Genomic DNA, 18,984 nt, shown 5'->3' on the forward strand with positions numbered 1-18,984 from the left:
GTCTATTTATTTATTTTTAAAGTCTTTATTTATTTGACAGAGAGAGACGCAACGAGAGAGGGAACACAAGCAGGGGGAGTGGGAGAGGGAGAAGCAGGCTTCCCGCTGAGCAGGGAGCCTGATGTGGGGCTCAATCCCAGGACCCTGGGATCATGACCCAAGCCGAAGGCAGATGCTTAACAACTGAGCCACCCAGGCACCCCAGAATGTTTATAATGTTATTACAAATTCTTGGTAAAAATAGTTTTTATTTACTACATAATAGTTCTTCATATGAATGGACTGTAATTAGCTTATTTTATTTTACAATTTTGTTTAATTTGGTTCTTTCTCCCAATTTGGAAGTGCACAAAGGTTGTCATGGTATCCGTGTCCTGGACATAGTCAATAGGAGCTGATTAAAATTTTTAAGTTAGATGCTACTGAATTGTTGTTTATTGAGATTATCAACAGAAATTGAGGCAGTTGGTATAGTTTGTTCCTCTCCGATGACCAGCTAATCTTCATCAACTCAGGGATTCTGATAAAATGGAGGCATTTAGAGGTTTACCTGGTATAAAGTATTGTGTAGCAACTTGAGAGAATTGTGGGAATAGGAACATCATAGGAATTCTTCCTAATTTTAAGGCTATAAAAATTAAGTCATTTTTATTACTTAGTAAAATTAACTTTTATATGCTTTCTTTATGAGCAGAGAAAGTGTTGCTTAAAATTCAGTAAAAGAAAATACTATAACTTTTACATGCACTTTCTTTTATTAGCATCACTTAAATGTTACTGTCTTTGAATTGAAATATAAGTGGTGATTGGAAATAATATAGAATAAGCCTGCATAGACTAATAATTTTGGTACAGGCCTGTTACAGAATTAACATTATTTAATGTATAATACCTAAGATAATTGAATATTTTGAAGGCTAGGATCAATAAATTTGTCTCCTATAATGTAAGCTGGGTTGTAAAATGTTGACATCCTGCAGGATATCAAATCAGAGTACTCAGTTTCTGTTACTGTCAGAATCAGCCCCCGAAAAGTAACCTAGAAAGACAAAATATTTCTTGGTGGTGGTGATTACAATGCCTATTGGTAGCTAAACCCATCAGGTAATGTTCCCAGCTAGTTCAAGGCTACAGTTGTCTTCGTAGGAGGGGGGCTTTTGCCAGGGGAACAAGTACTCATTAAAAGCAGACCTTGTGTTAAGTACAATTCTCTTACCGCCCAGAAGAGCTGCCTGAGTGTTGTGTCAGTGAATGGAAGTGCATGGTTATGGAGAGGTTTTTCTTTTCCTGGACATTTAGAGGATTCTGATTAGAGGAAAGTGGAATGTTCTTTGGTGGGAACTACATGTCCAATCACCATATATTTTCTCAGAATTGGTCCTTAAAGTATTTTAATTTCACATATTTTTGGACATAACTAGAAACAGGGCTGGAGTCTTCCAGGTAGATTGTCATTATATCTACCATATAATATAGCGATGAGCCGGGAAGTGTGTTAAGTTGGTGGCCATCTTTAGTGTACTGATTGTCTGCCAACAAATTAGAAATTGGTTACATTTGATTTTTAAATCATTGCATGACATATCACCATGAGCATTGCTATTTGTATTTTCCAACTTAAATTCATTTATTTTCTTCATTTCTTAATTATAGACCCTATTATTTCAAATTTTCAAATTAGTTTTGGGTTTTCTTTTTTAAGAAATTAGGTAGATTTTGATATCATAGTGGTTTAGCACATCCTTGTGTTTTTATTTTTAAAATGAATCCCGATGGGGCGCCTGGGTGGCTCAGTCAGTTAAGTGTCCAATTAAGCATCTAACTCTTGATTTTAGCTCAGGTAATGATCTTGGGGTCCTGAGAGCCAGCCGTGCCTCAGCTCCACGCTCAGCGGGGAGTTTGCTGGAGATTCTGTCTTGCCCTCTGTCCCTCCCCCCACCCGTGCTTGTGCTTTCTCTCTCTCTCTCAAATAAATAAATCTTTTTAAAAAAGTTAAATAAATCCAAACTTCAGTGCAGTGTTTCGTGAAACTGTTAACAAAAGGCAAAAAAATTGCAGGAATAAGTTCTTTTGAAACAATGCAGACTTTTAATCTGGTGCTTAAAATGATTTCGTTTGGGGGCCTCCATGAACTGCTGTTTAAAAAAAATGCAGGACACTAATTGTCTAATTGCAGATTTTTGTGTGAACAGGCGTGGTCTGGGAGAGGTACTTTTGGATGTCTTGGGAGGACAGTGCAGGCTCTGCTTTCTTAAAGGCCCTGAAGACCTTTCCTATTACTATCTTTGAACCCATGGTTAAGTCTCCCCAGCAAATAAATGCTGCCTCTGGTCCCTGGCGAATAACTCCCCCTTTGTCTGCTCCTTTGAGTCTTAACAGTGTTTTTTTAAGCCTAGTGTATGTGGAGGCAGGTGGGTCAGGAGACAGGTGTACTTTATCAGAGTACATATACACCCATTTGGGGAGCAGTTTAACTAGAAGCCTAAATTGGCCTATCAATATTGATGCCATTTCTGCAGAGTGCCTTTGGTGTCCTCCTGCAGGGCCCCCTCATCCATAAACCTTGCCCTTCTTCCCCAGCCTGTAAGATGCTTTTTCTTTTGTATAGCTAGTGGTGAGCTCTATTATATTTTTTCCTGTTATCAGCTAAATCTTTGCAATGGAGGAACTTCTGAGAAATAACTTTCCTTATTTTTTCACATATCTAGGACTGTGCAAGGTGCAAGCATGAGAAAGGTAAACTATTCAATATTGTTAATCACGTCACTGACTAATTTATGGTGAAATTAAGATAGCTGCTATTAATTTGAATAGCTGCTGTTACAGGAGCTTTTGGTGTAATCTCGCAGATGTAAACTCTTAGGGTGTGCCATTCAGACCCCTTAAAACTAAAAGCAAAAACTGACCCAGATTTGCTCACGGTCTGCAAGATGCTTTTCTTTGTACCTTATCATTTGTTTTTCACGATGACCTTTGAGGGTGAGCAGTAGTAGGATTCCTGTTTAAAAAATGCAGAAATGGAGGGATGTCTGGCTGGCTTGGTCTCAGAGTCGTGAGTTGAAGCCCCTCGTTGGGCATGGAGCCTACTTTAAAAAAAAAAAAATGCAGAAACAGATAGTTTTAAAAGTAGTTATTGCCTTGCTAAGGTAAAATAGCCGGAAAGTGTATAGTGGCGTTAGGGTTCAACTCCAGATACTTTAATTCCAAATCCTGGACTCAAGTCACTCTGCTGTCCTTCCTTTCTTTTTATGGCTTACAGTTTAGAGCCTCCTTCGCTACCTATATTTTAAAAAATTCATTTATGTGAATGGTCTCAAAAATGTCCTGCAATTCCTGGTGGTCCCTGAAGCCTTTGCAAGGGATCCTTGAGGTCAAAATTATATTTTATTAGCCTTTTTCTCTCTCATTCTCTTATGAGTATATGGGGATGTTTTCCAGAGGCTGCATGATGACAGCAAGTGCAGAAGCAAGTATAAGGTCCAGCTATCCTCTGCCAAACCAGACATTAAAGAGATTCCAGCAATGTAAATCAGTGCCATTCTTCTCGCTAAATTTTTGTTTTGTTTTGGGAAATATAGTAGTTATTTTTTTTTTTTTAAAGATTTTATTTATTTGAGAGAGAGAATGAGAGACAGCACAAGAGGGAAGAGGGTCAGAGGGAGAAGCAGACCCCCTGCTGAGCAGGGAGCCCGATGCGGGACTCGATCCCGGGACTCCAGGATCATGACCTGAGCCGAAGGCAGTCGCTTAACCAACTGAGCCACCCAGGCGCCCTATAGTAGTTATTTTTTAACAGTGTTATTCATTGTTATTTTTAAGCAAATTACAAATACATATTTTAAAAAATACTAGTTTTAATATCTAGTACAGTAAATATCTCCTGAACTCCTTATCTTCAATGAGCAAAATCTCCTGGCCTTCCTCAATAAGTTTTGCAAGTATGTAGAGAGATTTGGGGACCAAGAAGTTTGAGAGCTGCCAATTTACATGATACCTGCACCTCTGTTACTTTCTCTTTCCCAAATAGTGTGTATTTTCCTGAATAATCTATAATTGTATCACCTTCTGTGTTTTTAAGTAACAGTGGGAGTGTTAAAAATTAATAGGCTTTATTTTATTTCATTTAATTTCGTTCTGTTTAATTAACAATTAATAGGCTTTAACGAAGTAAGAGGATGAAGAAATGCGACAGTCCCAAGTATTGAAATAGGATTCTCAAGGCAGTCAGTGAGAAGAGACTAGTCACTGACTAGATGCTGAGGGACTGAGCCCCTTGGAGAATTAAGTGAAGGGACTGTTATAAGATGTGGATCTTTCTGACCTAGTGGGGGTGAGAGCGACAAATCTATGTTAGCTGAAAATACATACATTTGCAAAAAAGGTAATCTCTAGTTGCTACTCATAAAAACCAACAGGTATCCAAATACTAGCATATTGAAGCATATGGCATGATGAACTTCAGTGAGTTTGGATTTCAAGGATGTTGTTGAATGGGGAGACATAACCAGGAGTTCTGCTGATTTCTGATTTCACAGATTTACTTGCTGTTCTTTCTCTTTTTACTGCCTTTACTCTGTCCCTTAAATTTCTGTATTCTTCCCATGTTTTAGTGTTAAGTAATTTGAGCTAAGGGATCCTGTTTGAGGGAAAGCCTGTTGCGGCAGATTTATGTCAGGTGGAAGGATGATCCTGATTCAGCAGATGTGTGTATGTTCACAAACATGAAGCATGGCAGTGAGATCAGTTCAGTTTATGGTATTGGAAACAGGGTAGGCCCTGAATTTTTTCCAGATTTCCCAGCCAGAAGTGAGTGATCTGGGGGCTCTGGCTGCTCCATCTCTTCACAGAGGACCAGGACAATCAGTAATTCAGGTTCACTTCTAACCTGTTTGCCGCAGCTGCCGCGTACCTGTGGAAAAACTTGAAAATATTAATTGACTTACCAAACTGAGAACCATAAATCATTATTAATCAGTAGTGCTGAAGCAACCAGATGTACTTTTTGGAAAATAGCTTCTTCTCTGCCTTCACTTAGATTGTTTTCCATTTTAAAAATCTGTTTTCAAAAATTAGATCAGTGAAGCTCCCACAAGGGAGGAAAGGAAATCACTCATATTTTAATTGTCAGAAGACATGTTGGAAAGAAAAGGAATACAGCAAAACAAGTTTTAAGAAAACTTGTTGAAAACCATGCATTGAAATACTTTGTTTTTCATGTTGCCTTAACCTACTGACTTGGATATCTTAGGGATATTCAAAAAGTGAAGATATTTAAATGTGTTTGATTGGCTGATTTTCTTAGGATAGCATAAAAATAGCATTGACCTAGGGGATAGGAGGCTTGTTTGTATGTCAGTTTACAACTCCATGATTTAATGATCATTGTATTGTTAACTGACTCCTGGATTTCTTGTTTCCTCATCTGTGATGTAGTGGGGGTCAGAGTAGATAGTTGTCTGACTTATTCTTTCCTCAGTATTTATAAGGCAGCCCATACCTATATACATAGATAGGATTTTGCAGATGGAGAAGACCCTTGACTTCCACATTCACTGAGAGATGGGAATACTGGTGGTGGGACGCATTGGTTGTGACTGGACTCACAGGAGGACAAACAAGTGAAGTAAATGGAAGCAGGTTATTAAATGGGAGGTCCGGGGAATGAATGAAATTATTAAAATTGGAAACTGAGAAGGTAGTTGCAGTTTGGAAAAAAGATTTCAAGCTTGTACAACAAGCAGGGCTGATTTATATTTAGGGTTAACATAAACTTTTGGTCATTTACTTACTGAGATAATGCCTATTAAGTCAATACTTACGTGTTTGATAAATATATTTTTTAGTGAATGAATGTACGCATTAGATTTAATGAGTCCTAGAATGATGCTAAACTGAAATTATGGAAGAATTTAGATTCATTTCAAAGTCATCCAATTAGCGTTTGACTTGGAGGCTTCCTGGCATTTGACAGGCTCCCCGCCTTACGTAGCACAAACTACAGCTTGTCTCTGGCTCCGTGTCCCTGCTGGGTTGTTCTCCTACCTGATTATTTTTAAAGACAGGGCACTTCATTCCTATAAGCCTCAGGGATTGCTTACATCTAAAAGATGGTTTTCATAAAATTCAGTGATATATAGGAATTTGTGTATTTCTTATTACGTATTTGGAACAGTCTAGCTTCTGAGACAGGCGATTCAACTTCAAGTCCATTAGCAGTTTAGAGTATTGGTGTCAGTTCAGGTTGTATAGTTGGTTTTTTTTTAATTTTATTATATTATGTTAATCACCACACAGTACATCATTACTTTTTGATGTAGTGTTCCATGATTCATTGTTTGCATATAACACCCAGTGCTCCATGCAGAACGTGCCCTCTTTAATACCCATCACCAGGCTAACCCATCCCCCCACCCCCCTCCCCTCTAGAACCCTCAGTTTGTTTCTCAGAGTCCATAGTCTCTCATGGATCGTCCCCCTCTCCGATTTCCCCCCCTTCATTTTTCCCTTCCTACTGTCAGGTGGTATAGTTTTAACAGATGAATATCCTTTCCTCTTTTTTTTTGCTTCTGTTTGTTGCCTGTTCTACTCCTCAAACTGTATCTGTTTCTAGGGAGATAAACATGGCTTTTTAAAGAGCAAAGGTATATGTGACAGTGAATGCTAGAACTGGGGTTTGACAATTTATTATTATTATTATTATTGGTGGATGCTCTTAAAAGTTTAAAGATACAATTATTGCCCAAACAGCATTTTAACTGTAACAGTGGAAGTTTTAGAAATCACTGATACTGCTAGCACCCATTTGCTGTTGTTGACCTTGATCAACTGTGCAGTTACTCTCTTACCCCCTTTCCCATACCTGTACTCTTTGGAAGGGAATTCCTGTGTGTAGCCCACACTTCAGGAGGGAGTTATGCTCTCTTACCTTTAGGGCAGAATATTTACATAAACTGTTTGGACTTCTTCTGTATGGGAAATTTGTCTTTCTTCCTCATTTATTTTTTTCAATCATATACATTAGTATGGACTCATGGATATTTATTTTGTACTATGGGTTGTAATCTGATACTGCTTTATTCTGTTGCTCAAATTGTTCCAGCTTTGGCCATTGGGAGCTCTTTTAGTCGTCCCCTGTGCTCCTTTGACAGAACTCCATCAATGGGTATTTCTTTTTGTTTTTCAAGTGCTTTCTTACATTTTGACACAAGATGAACTAGGCTGGGGAGCCTGGGTGGCTCAGTTGATTGAGCATCCAACTCTTGGTTTTGGCCTGGATCACGATCTTGGGGTCCTGGGATTGGGCCCTGCATCAGGCTCTGTGCTTAGTGTGGAGTCCGTTTGGGATTCTCTCTCTCCCTCTGCCCCTCCTCCCACTTGCTTGCTCACTTTGTCTCTGAAATAAAGAAATCTTAAAAAAGATGAACCGGGCTTATCTTGTATATTTCCTGTCCTAGTCCTGGAATCAGCCATTTTCCCAAATAGGCTTGTTCCTTATACTACAGAATGGAGAAACCAAGATCTGGGTGCTGGGTGTGCTTGTTGCTACTAGGGTGTCATTTCTTTAGGCCTTCTCATCTGACAGAGTAAAGAAATAATATGTGCGTACTAACTCTTATTGTATGGACATGTATTTGATGTATACAGACCTATAAATATTTCTGTATGTAACCATCTTGTCTATATTAAGCTTAACAGTTTAGCTTAATATAGTGGAGATTCATGTCTCCAATTCTAATCTGTTACCTTGTGGATTCTATCTTGCTTATCTGTAAATTCCCACTCCAACAGTGAGAGGCCTCCATCCATTTACAGTAGATATGTGTATTAATGTCAGAATTGTTAACCTGTAGTCTCATATAAAACAACTGTATCAGGTAGAATACAAGGCTTATGGCAGATTTACTTTTGCCTTCATTCTTATAGGCCCCAAAGGTTACTGAGGTCAGCACCTTTCCCCTCCCAACTGCTTTCAGGCAGGTTACTTCTTACATTTGTGATAGTTAGATTCTCTTGTCATATTTCTGTTCCTTCCTGGGATCCCTTAATCTCCTAAATGATTTTCTTTTAGTTTGCATCCATTAACGCTCACTCTTTGTGTCGTAAAGTTCTGAGTTTTGATAAGTGCATAATGTCACATATCCACCAGTACAGAATTGGAGAGAATAGTTTCAACCTGAAAGTCTGCTGTGCTACATCTCCTCATCCCACCTCCAAATCCCCCACGCTCATGGCCGCCACTGATCTCTTTACTGTCTTTATAGTTCTGCCTTTTACAGGATGTATTTGGAATGTATGTAGGTAGCATTTTCAGACTTGCTTCTTTCACTTAGCAATATGCATTTAAGGTTTCTTCATTTTGTGTGTTTGTGACTTGATAATTTATTTCTTTTGATTGATGAATAGTATTCCATGTATCATGATTTGTTTATCTCCTATTGAAGGATATCTTAGTTGCTTCCAGTTTGGCGTAATTATGAATAAAATTGTTATGAACATTTGCATGCAGGCCTTTGGGTTTTTGTGTGATCTGAGTTTTCAGACAAACTGGATAAATACCTATGAATGCGATTACTGTTTTATATGGTAACAGTATGTTTAGCTTAGTCAGAAACTCTCAAACCGTCCTCCACTAAGTGTCCATACCATTTTACATTCCATTATCAATGAATGAGAGTTCCTTTTGTTCCTCATCCTGGCCAGCATGTAATATTTAGGTTTTTGGATTTCAGCCATTCTAATAGTTGGGTAGTACTATCTCATTGTTTTTTCTTTTCCATTCCCTAACAAATGATGTTGAGCATCTCTTCATATGCTTATTTGCCACCTGTACCTCTTCTTTGGTGAGGTGTTTGCTCACATACTTTGCCCAGTTTTTAATTGGGCTGTTTGTTTTTTTACTGTTGAATTTTAAGAGTCTTTCTATTCTTGAATACCAGTCCTTTATCCAATACATGTGTTGCAATTTTCTCCAGTCAGTGGCTTCACTTTTTATTCTTCTGTGTGTTTCCCAAAGCAGTTTTTAATTTTAATGAAGTCCAACTTGTCAGTTATTTATTTCATGGATTATGCTTCTGGCATTGTGTCTAAAAACTCATCGCAAAGCCCAAGGTCACCTAGATTTTCTCCTATGTTATCATCGAGAGGTTTTATAGTTTTGCATTTTACATTTAGGCCTATGGCGCATTTTGAGCTAATTTTTTTGAAAGATGTAAGGTCTGTGTCTAGATTTAGATTTTTTTGCATTTGGGTGTTCAGTTGTTACAGCATCATTTGTTGTAAAGACTGTCCTTTCTCTATTGAACTGTCTTTGCTCCTTTCAGCCAGCCATATTTATGTGGGTCTATTTCTGGGCTGTCTATTCTATTACACTGTTCTATTTGTCTGTTCTTTCACCAGTATCACCCTATTTTGATTATTGTAAGTTTTTTTTTTTTTTTAAGATTTATTTATTTATTTGAGAGAGAGAGAGCGCACTTACAAGTGGGAGGGGCAGGGAGAGAGAATCTCAAGCAGACTCTGCACTGAGCGCAGAACCCAACACAGACGGGGCTCTCATGGCCCCGAGATCATGACCTGAGCAGAAACCAAGAGTCAGACGGTTAACCACCTGTGCCACTCGGGTGCCCCAGCTTTATCCTAAGTCTTGATATCAGGTAGTGTCAGGCCTTCAACCTGGTTCTTCAGTATTATGTTGCCTATTCTAGGTCTTTTGCCTTTTTATATAAACGTTAGATAGGGCGCCTGGGTGGCTCAGTCGTTAAGTGTCTGCCTTCGGCTCAGGTCATGATCCCAGGGTCCTGGGATCGAGTCCCACATCAGGCTCCCTGCTCGGCGGGAAGCCTGCTTCTCCCTCTCCCACTCCCCCTGCTTGTGTTCCTGCTCTCGCTGTCTCTTTCTCTGTCAAATAAATAAATAAAAAAATATTTAAACGTTAGATAAATTTGTTGATATCTGCAAAATAGTTGGCTGAGATTTGGATTGGGATTGCATTAAATCTGTGAACCAGCTTGGGAAGAATGGACATCTTGCCAATATTGAGTCTTCCGATGAAGACTCATGAACATGTAATACCTCTTCTTTGATTCCTTCTGTCAGAATTTTCTGCATATATATTCTGTACATATTTTGTTAGATTTATACTTAGCCATGTAATTTTTTTGGTTTTACAAATGGTATTGGGTTGTTAATTTCAGATTCCAGTTATAGCTGGTATATAGTAAAGCAAATGACTTTAGAATGTTAACGCAGTGTCCTGTGACCTTGCTATAATTGCTTATTATTTCCATTTTTTGTTGTTGGTTCTTTGGATTTTCTACATAATAAATCATGTCATTTGTGAATAAGGACAGTTTTTGTTTTTCCTTCCCAATCTTTATACCTTTTATTTCCTTTTCTTATTTTATTACACTAGCTAGGATTTCCATTATGATGTTGAATAGGAGTGATGAGAGAGGGTATCATAGCCTTGTTCCTGATTTTATTGGGGAAAGCATCCATTTTCTTACCATTAAGTATGATGTCAGCTGTAGATTTGTTGTATATGTTCTTTATTAAGTTGATGAAGTTCCTTTCCCTTCCTCGTTTGTTGAGTTTTTAGTCATGAAAGGATGTTGGATTTTGTCAGAGGTGTTTTCTGTGTCAGTTTATATATCATAGGATTTTTCCTTTAGCCTGTTTTCATGATGGATTACATTAATTGCTTTTTTTAAAAAATTATTTTTCTAATGTTGAACCAGCCTTCTGTACCTGGAATAAATCTCACTTTGTCACATACAGATATAATTCTTTTTATACATTGTTGGATTTGATTTACTGATACTTTGGTGAGCATTTTTGCATCTGTGTTAGGAGATATACTGATCTGTAGATTTCCTATCTTGTAATGTTTTTTTTTTCCTGGTTTTAATATTGGTAGACCAACTTATTTCATTTTTCTTCATTCTCATACTTGTATCCATACATATTATCTGTGATTTTAGCTGTATGAAAATGATATACATGTGCTGTTGTATTTGTTCACTTAAATTGTTAATCTCTAACATCCCTAGAGCAAAGCATTTTTTATGATGTGTCATAATTTTTGTTTTATGATTTTCATTTAGCAACAGTTTATATTTAAAATCATATTGAATTTTAGGGGCATCTGGGTGGCTCATTTGGGTTGAGCGTCCTACTCATGGTTTTGGCTCAGGTCACGATGTCTCAGGGTTGTGAGATTGAGCCCCCTGTCAGGCTCCATGGTCAGCAGGGAGTCTGCTTGAGATTCTCTCCCTCTCCCTCAGCTCTCCTCCCCTGCTCCCCCCGTGTGCTCTTTCTTTCTCTCTAAAAATAAATAAATAAATCTTTAAAAAAAATAAAGTCATACTGAATTTTAAAATGAAAAATGTCACTCAACTATTTACAGATAAATGGTAATATTCTGAAATCTCTTCATTTCTTTTGTGGATTATAGTTACATTAAGATAATGGTAAGGAAGTAACTTTATTTTCTTTTGGCCAGAAAGAGGAAGTGTTATAGCCCTTTTGTAATTACACAAGAACTCTTACCTAGAAAAAATAATGGGATCATATGCCTTTTCAGTGCAGGGTCATTACAGATCAGGCCTGGCTGGCAGTATGGGGGCAGTTCTCTTCTCATGCACCGCCTCTCCTTTTCTGTTCTCCATCTTCTCTCATACACCGTTTCTTTCCCAAATTTTATGTGGAACAGAAAATATAGTTTAATATTTACTTATCCTGTGAAATTTATATTTCCTACTGTTAAATTTTTAAACAGGTTAAAAAAATCTTAAGTTTATTTCTTTTTCTCATTCTTTTGTTCGGTCAGTGTTTATACAAGTAAAAAGTTTTACAGGCTGTGACTGCAGAGGATGATGGCAACATGGGAAATTTTAGGAGTTACAACGGAAAATAAAAGTATAATGGGATAATTATTAAGATTTTTAATATAAAGATAAAGAAAACAAACTGTTCATATGTATGTCTGCTTTTTCACAGGCTGAGAATCCCCCTCATGGACCAGATTGTGGTTATGGCTCCTTTCACCAGCAGTATTGGCTTGATGGAAGAATCATTGCTGTGGGGGTGATTGACATCCTTCCATATTGTGTCTCGTCTGTATATTTGTACTACGATCCTGATTATTCATTCCTGTCTTTGGGTGTCTACTCTGCATTACGGTAAGATTACTTTTGACAGCTCTCATGGGTTATATGGAACTTCAGATAATTCCTCATTTGATTAGAGTTCATCATATGACAGCAGAAATCCTACTTGATAGTTCATAATTTTGTTGCTATAGTAGTCTGTTATATATTGGTATTTAGAATACCACTTTTAGAACTGAGGACAATGTCTGATGGTAATTCTGTAGCTTTTTAAGTTATCCATCTCGTCTAGTATATGACAAGTCATTGTGTTTGTGGGGTGCTTTTTTTGTTTATGTCTTTATTTAAGCTGCTCTATCAGGAACAACTTAATGTTCCTTAAATATTATAGTATTTACATATTTTTGTCATTGTTGTGTATGTTTTTTCATAATTAAAGGTTAAATGAATCTAATGTAAATAAAATAATGTGAGAAAGTATATGGAACAGGACTGGGAAGTCCCTAACTGTCCACTTAACTCTGTGGCTCTCATCAAAAGATTATTTCCCTTTTATGTCCATGGCTGCAAATACACGCAGCACAGCACAGATACTTTGCATTGTCCTGATGGGAGAAAGATTAGGGCCTTACTCCATGAAAATACTTGTTCTATTTTTATGCCTTCTAGTCTGCATATATATGGGGTCGAGAAGGGAAGGAGAATTGAAAACTATTCTTCTGTTGCTTGTCTGGGACCTTGGGACTCTCTCTTTCTCATGGTGTCCTTGTTTTCTCTTTTCCCAATCTCTGTGTCCAGTGGTCACATTCTCACGTCTTGGGAAGATACACTTTGAGATTATTTATTTTACTTGCTGTATATGTGTTTTTTTCTGAATTACAAAAGTGGAAGAGTTAGCATTTTTTTTTAATCTCCATTTGATTTTTGTAAAAAAATCTGGTCCATAATTGATTGTGTGTTTCAGTAGTCTGTAATGTAAAGAAAAATTCTCCATCTTGGTATTTTCAACCTAATGTCTACTAATGCCAAGTTATAGCAGATTCACAATGATACAGTGTTTACAACTGGTCTCTGTAATGATCTTTTATTTTTTCTTATGTATTTAGTTACATTTGTGTATAAACTAATTAAGAATATTCATGACACATAATGACGCCAGTGATATTGGAACTGATAATTTAAAGCATTTACATTTTGTAACTTTAGAAGTGTATATTTATTTCAGAAAACTACTTTTTCTTTGGACCAAAATCAGCCAACACTTTGAAATTATTGTCGTTTTCCTTCTTGTTTTGTTTTTGTATCTATCACTTTACAGTATGTAGCTATAGATTTGTTTAGACTTCTCAGATAAATATCAAGAATATTTATTCCCACATAGTGAATTCCAACCTATATATGACATTTCATATCTCAATAAACTAAGGAATATTGAAATCCTGCTGCATTTGAGGTAGTAAATAATCAATTCCCAGCAAAATTATTATTATTATTTTTTAAAGATTTTATTTATTTATTTGACAGAGAGAGACACAGCGAGAGAGGGAACACAAGCAAGGGGAGTGGGAGAGGGAGAAGCAGCCTCCCCACTGAGCAGGGAGCCTGACGTGGGACTCGATCCCAGGACCCTGGGACCATGACCTGAGCCGAAGGCAGACGCTTAACGAATGAGCCACTCAGGCACCCCCCCAGCAAAATTATAAGAGTTCTATTTATTGCTTTGGTATATCTCTTGAAATTCTAGAGCTGGAGAGCTTTGAGGAAGAAGCAGAGGAGCCTGGGAGCATGAAAGTTATTGCCAGTTGAAAGCAGGGAGATTGCCTCTGCATTACAGTTTTGTCATTTCCTTTTAGTGTACTTGAGAATATGATTTGCTGAGTTTTCTAGAAGAGGAAAGGCAGCCAGGAAATTTGATTATTTCCAAGCAAAATTGGGGAGAACAGGCTATAAATTGCTGGTTCTATTATTGATTATAGTGTATTTCAATGAAATCTGCTTAATTTCTTTAATTTCTTAAGAAATTGTAAATGAATATAGTTTTTATATTTTAATCTATAATCAATATAGATTTTTATATAACCTAGTCTGTAGGTTTAAAAAAATGTTTGAATTGGGGATCATGAGCATGACATTTATTTATGTTTTGTTAGCAAGATGAATTTTAGAAATGAATTAATTTGTCTAACAGATGTTTATTTGAGAAGAATCTATGTGTCTTGGACACAATTCATAGAAATGAATAAGGGTTTCCAGCTTCGTCAAAGCAGACAGTAAATTAGAATACCAACATAATTTTAAATACTCCATTATGCTGTGACAAAAATAAAATCACAGTGGTAGGTATGAGGTCCTTTTTGTACAGGGCAGTCAGGAAAGACCTCTCTGGACAGGTGACATTTGAGGAGCCAAGAAAAAATAAAGGACCCAACTGTTTAAATAAAAGTCTAAGGGTAGAAATATGGGTGGTACAACGACTGAGGTGGTCAGAATGGAGAAGATAAGTCCTGCGGGCTAGGATATGGGGTAGGATGTAGACAGGAGTTAGGCAGGGAGGGCAGAGATGCAGGAGGCACTGGTGAGGAGGGGCCAATGGAGCTGCGCTTGATAGGTCATGGGAGGGAGGTTCGATTTTGTCTAAGTGTGATATCAACCCAATTTGAAGGCGAAGGGTTTGGGGAGGTTACCTGATCTGATTAATATTGTAAAAAACGACTTAGGCCACTCTGTGGGATTTACAGAGGGGCAAGAGTGGAACCTGGAAAGCCAGTCAGGAAGCTGTTGCAGTCATCCAGGGGAGCCATTATGCTGGCTTGGACCAGAATAGCTGAGGTGGAGGTAGTGAGAAGTGGTCAGATTCAGGGTATATTTTGGAGATGGGGCCAGCTGGACCTGTTGATGGATTGGACATGGGAGTGAGAGGAGAAGAACAGTTAAGGATGACTCCAGGTTTGGGCCTGAATAACTGGGGGAGCGAGGGGCAATGCAGGACCAAGGGAAGGAGTGCCGTCGTCAGAGGTGGGTGGTCCCGCGTTGGTGTATCAGTGCTTTCTTCCTCACTTTGAACCTTGAAAGTGGATTAGTTCTAGGAATAGTGGGATTTATTCTATTATAGGCTAATAGTGTTCAGTCTGCTTGGATTTAGAAGATGAATTTGTAGGATCACAACCCTTCCGTGACTTAAATTTGAACTTGCAAAATGCACAGACTATTCACTTAAAAAATTTCTCCTTGAATTCAAGCACTCACTGGAAAGAAAGAAGGAAAGAAAAAAAGAAAGCAGGCCTTCAAGAAACAAACATAAAAACGAAACAAACAACTTTTCTCCTACTTTAGAAATGTACTAAAGTTTCCTTAAAACTCTCAAATACAAGCAATCATTCATTTGGGCAAGTAGGATGAAGTTCTGTGCCCAGATTTATCCGGATGCAAATTAAAACCACTTCAAGCCTGGGCATTGCTGACAGTGTCTTTGTTCAGTTAAACCTCGCCTATGCCAACAAATAGAGAAAAAGTGGTGAGATAGCATAGTTTTCTTCCACTCTTTAGTTTTAGGGAGAATAAATATTAGAGTAACATCTAGATGTAGGAAGGAGTTATACATCATATATAGTTGCAAATGTTTGCATGTAAATGGTCATAATAATAGTCACTCTTCCTGAAATGTGTTGGTTTTTGAGTTTTATAAAACTTGCTGTGCTGTTTTTCACTTGATAAACCCAGTCTTTTGAGAACTCCAGGGGATAATGAGTAATGTATTAAATAGATCTCTTTATTTTTATGCTGTTTGAATTTTAGATCAACTAGTATGCTCAATAAAGTGTAAAATGTGAACTTAGATGCATTTGCTCAAAATAATTCAGAGTTGTTTAGGTCTTTTTAGTAAAAGCTATCTTAAAGTTTTGTTGTTTTTTTTTTTAAGATTTTTATTTATTTATTTGACAGAGAGAGAGAGAGACAGCGAGAGAGGGAATACAAGTAGGGGGGAGTGAGAGAGGGAGAAGCAGGCTTCCCACGGAGCAGGGAGCCCGATGTGGGGCTCGATCCCAGGTCCCTGGGATCACGACTTGAGCCGAAGGCAGACGCTTAACAACTGAGCCACCCAGGCGCCCCTTAAAGCATTTTTAAAATTGTTTTGCTTTCGGGCGCCTGGGTGGCTCAGTTGGTTAGGCGACTGCCTTCGGCTCAGGTCATGATCCTGGAGTCCCGGGATCGAGTCCCGCATCGGGCTCCCTGCTCGGCAGGGAGTCTGCTTCTCCCTCTGACCCTCCTCCCTCTCATGCTCTCTGTCTCTCATTCTCTCTGTCTCAAATAAATAAATAAAATCTTTAAAAAAAAAAATAAAATTGTTTTGCTTTCAACACTTGGAGTTTCTTAATAGCTTAAGATTATATTTTCAGATGTTATCAGATATTTGACATCAGATTACATGTACTTTGAATATTGGAACAAGATTTAACTGTACCTTCATCTTTATTCTTCTTTTGGCAGAGAAATTGGTTTTACTAGGCAACTTCATCAGAAAACATCTCAACTCAGCTATTATTATATGGGTTTCTACATTCATTCATGTCCCAAGATGAAATATAAGGTAAAGCTGATTTTCATGCGTGTCTGCTCTAGATGCAGTTCATGAACATTAATGCTTTCATGGTTTCTAATCATATTAGTTTAACTCGCTTGTATATTTACAATGTATATAATGAATTATTTTTAAATGTGTTTTAAACTTTTCATGGAATCTGGCTTGTTCATTGCCTAAAACAGTGCTGGACACATAGGCACTTAATATATGCTTAGTACAGAATGATCTGTAGAAATTAACCAAATATATAGAAATCCCAGCTATTCCAGAACATTCACTAGGGCCTGCTTACTTGGGGTAGAACAGAACAGCCATTAGGAATCTACCTTGCCTGGGTGCATCCCAACCCTTCCCCCACCCTCCATTTTTTTCTCCTTCCCTTCCATTTTAGCTTTGTTTCCTTTGGACCCAGTCACAGTCCAGAAAAACTGGAGCTCAATGTAAGCAGTGAGGTATTTTCAATAATAAAAATAAGAAGAAGAATGCAAATGTTTGTAAGATTTTCATCATAGAAAAATTAATCTTTAATATGATTTTTGTCTCAGGGCGTATAGGACTTGGACTTAGAAGGGGTGACGAGTGAGTTAATAAATAATGAAGGAAATCACTTTGCTGCCTCAGAAATGAAGCTTTCTGTAGTGAGAACCACAGCCTTCATTGCTCTGACTTTATAATTCATCGTATTATTGTGAGATTTAACTGTATGTCAGAATTCCCCTTTAAAAAAAAGTTTTATCTTTTATGACTGTCTTTAATTAAACTCTTTGATGTTTTCTAAGGATTAGCAGCCTACTGTATGTAAAAACTCTGGTAACTGTAGAGCAATATGAAGGAGTAGTGATTTCCTTCATTAACTCACTCGTCACCCCTTCTAAGTCCAAGTTAAAGATTTTTAATTTATTTTTGACAGAGAGAGACATAGCGAGAGAGGGAAAACAAGCAGGGGGAGTGGGAGACGCTTAATGACTGAGCCACCCAGAATAAGTGTTGCTCTGAAGAGGCAAAAAGATGTAAACATGAATCTTCCTCTTAAAACTTGTAATCTTGGTGAGGATTGGGAGTATTTTACGTGAAAACAGATTAGGAGAATGGTTTGGTTAAGTGGCCTGGTATCGAGTAGGCAGATGGGGAAGCATAGGTCAGAGAGAAGGAGCAGACAAGTAAGGATTGGCAGGTGACCTTGCCCATGACATAGTCATATAAAAAAGGGTAACCAAAGGACTCTGAAGGACTTGAAAGCTATTCTGAGGTATTTAAGCAGTTGGGAGTCATTGAGGTTTCAGAGCCAAGAACATAGCATGTGGAAATCAAAAAACATATTCATATGTGTAAGTTACCATTTTTTTAAAGTTATGGGTATTTTAAAAGCATAAACCAAATTGAAAAGTGTAATCGAACCCCTTTGTACCCATTACCCAGCTTCAGCAATTTGCAGTACCTCGTATTTCATCTGTTCGTTCATCCCTATTCCTACCTCCATCATCTTTTGAAATATTTTGGAACAAATCCAGAATATCATTTCATCTGCACATTTTTTAATGTGTATTTCTAAAAGATAACAGCATTTTGAAAACAAAATCACAGTCTCAGCATCACACCTCAGAAGCATTAACAGTATTTCTAAATATCCTCCTGTACCTCTAGTCAGTGCTTGTATTTTCTGATTGTCTCAAAATATTTTTTAGTTTGTTTGACTTAGAACCCACACGAGGTCTGTACATTTGGTTGATGGGTCTTGTAAATCTTTTTAATCCATAAATTTCCCCTCCCTCTTTTTTTTTTCTCTATGCAAATGAATAATCCACAAAACATGGTGATTAACTAAATGTGGGAATGAACAAAAGTGGCTCCAGAGCGTTGAGGTTAAGTGCTGAATGTCTGGGGAAGGGATGCTTCCACTGTTAGAAACTGTAGATCCTAGAAGCAAAACTGGCTTTGAAAGAAGGGTGATAACACAATACCTTGCTGGTTTTATGCTGACATAGCCCAGGTCTTCTGGAAAGGCTTCCTGCTGGCATTTAATTCCCGTATTTAAGTGTACGTTGTACGTAACTTGTGAATTTAATCGTTCAAATATTTCCTTTATGCCTGAATTATTAATAAACATATATTCTCTGTGGAAAGAAAAGCATGAATATATTTCTCTTTTCCCAAAAATACTTACTTGGTACTGTTTTTACTAGTGTTCTCTCCTTCTAGTCATTTTTGTGGTACCAGATCTAAATAAATTCAGGGTAGGAAACTCACATACTCTGGATATTGTAGTACAATAATAACACTCAAAAGAAAAGTCTA

At 37.6% G+C, this 18,984-nt stretch overlaps 1 protein-coding gene across 11 annotated transcripts in view; it reads left to right on the forward strand.

Annotated features, from left to right (window-relative positions):
• ATE1 (arginyltransferase 1) overlaps positions 1-18,984 on the forward strand; it is a 163,441-nt gene that overhangs the window by 66,407 nt on the left and 78,050 nt on the right. For 10 of the 11 annotated variants that reach the window (XM_081823377.1, XM_006738835.3, XM_031034033.2 and 7 more), the window contains 2 exons: positions 11,998-12,179; positions 16,596-16,695. In XM_081823377.1, coding sequence (XP_081679503.1) covers positions 11,998-12,179; positions 16,596-16,695 — 282 coding nt within the window. Of the gene's footprint in view, positions 1-11,997; positions 12,180-16,595; positions 16,696-17,080; positions 17,130-18,984 lie in introns of all 11 variants that reach the window. The other variant, XR_014146156.1, reaches the window with a different exon arrangement.

Source organism: Leptonychotes weddellii, chromosome 6 (assembly GCF_054177405.1).
Source record: "Leptonychotes weddellii isolate Sample4059 chromosome 6, ASM5417740v2, whole genome shotgun sequence".
NCBI lineage: Eukaryota > Metazoa > Chordata > Mammalia > Carnivora > Phocidae > Leptonychotes > Leptonychotes weddellii.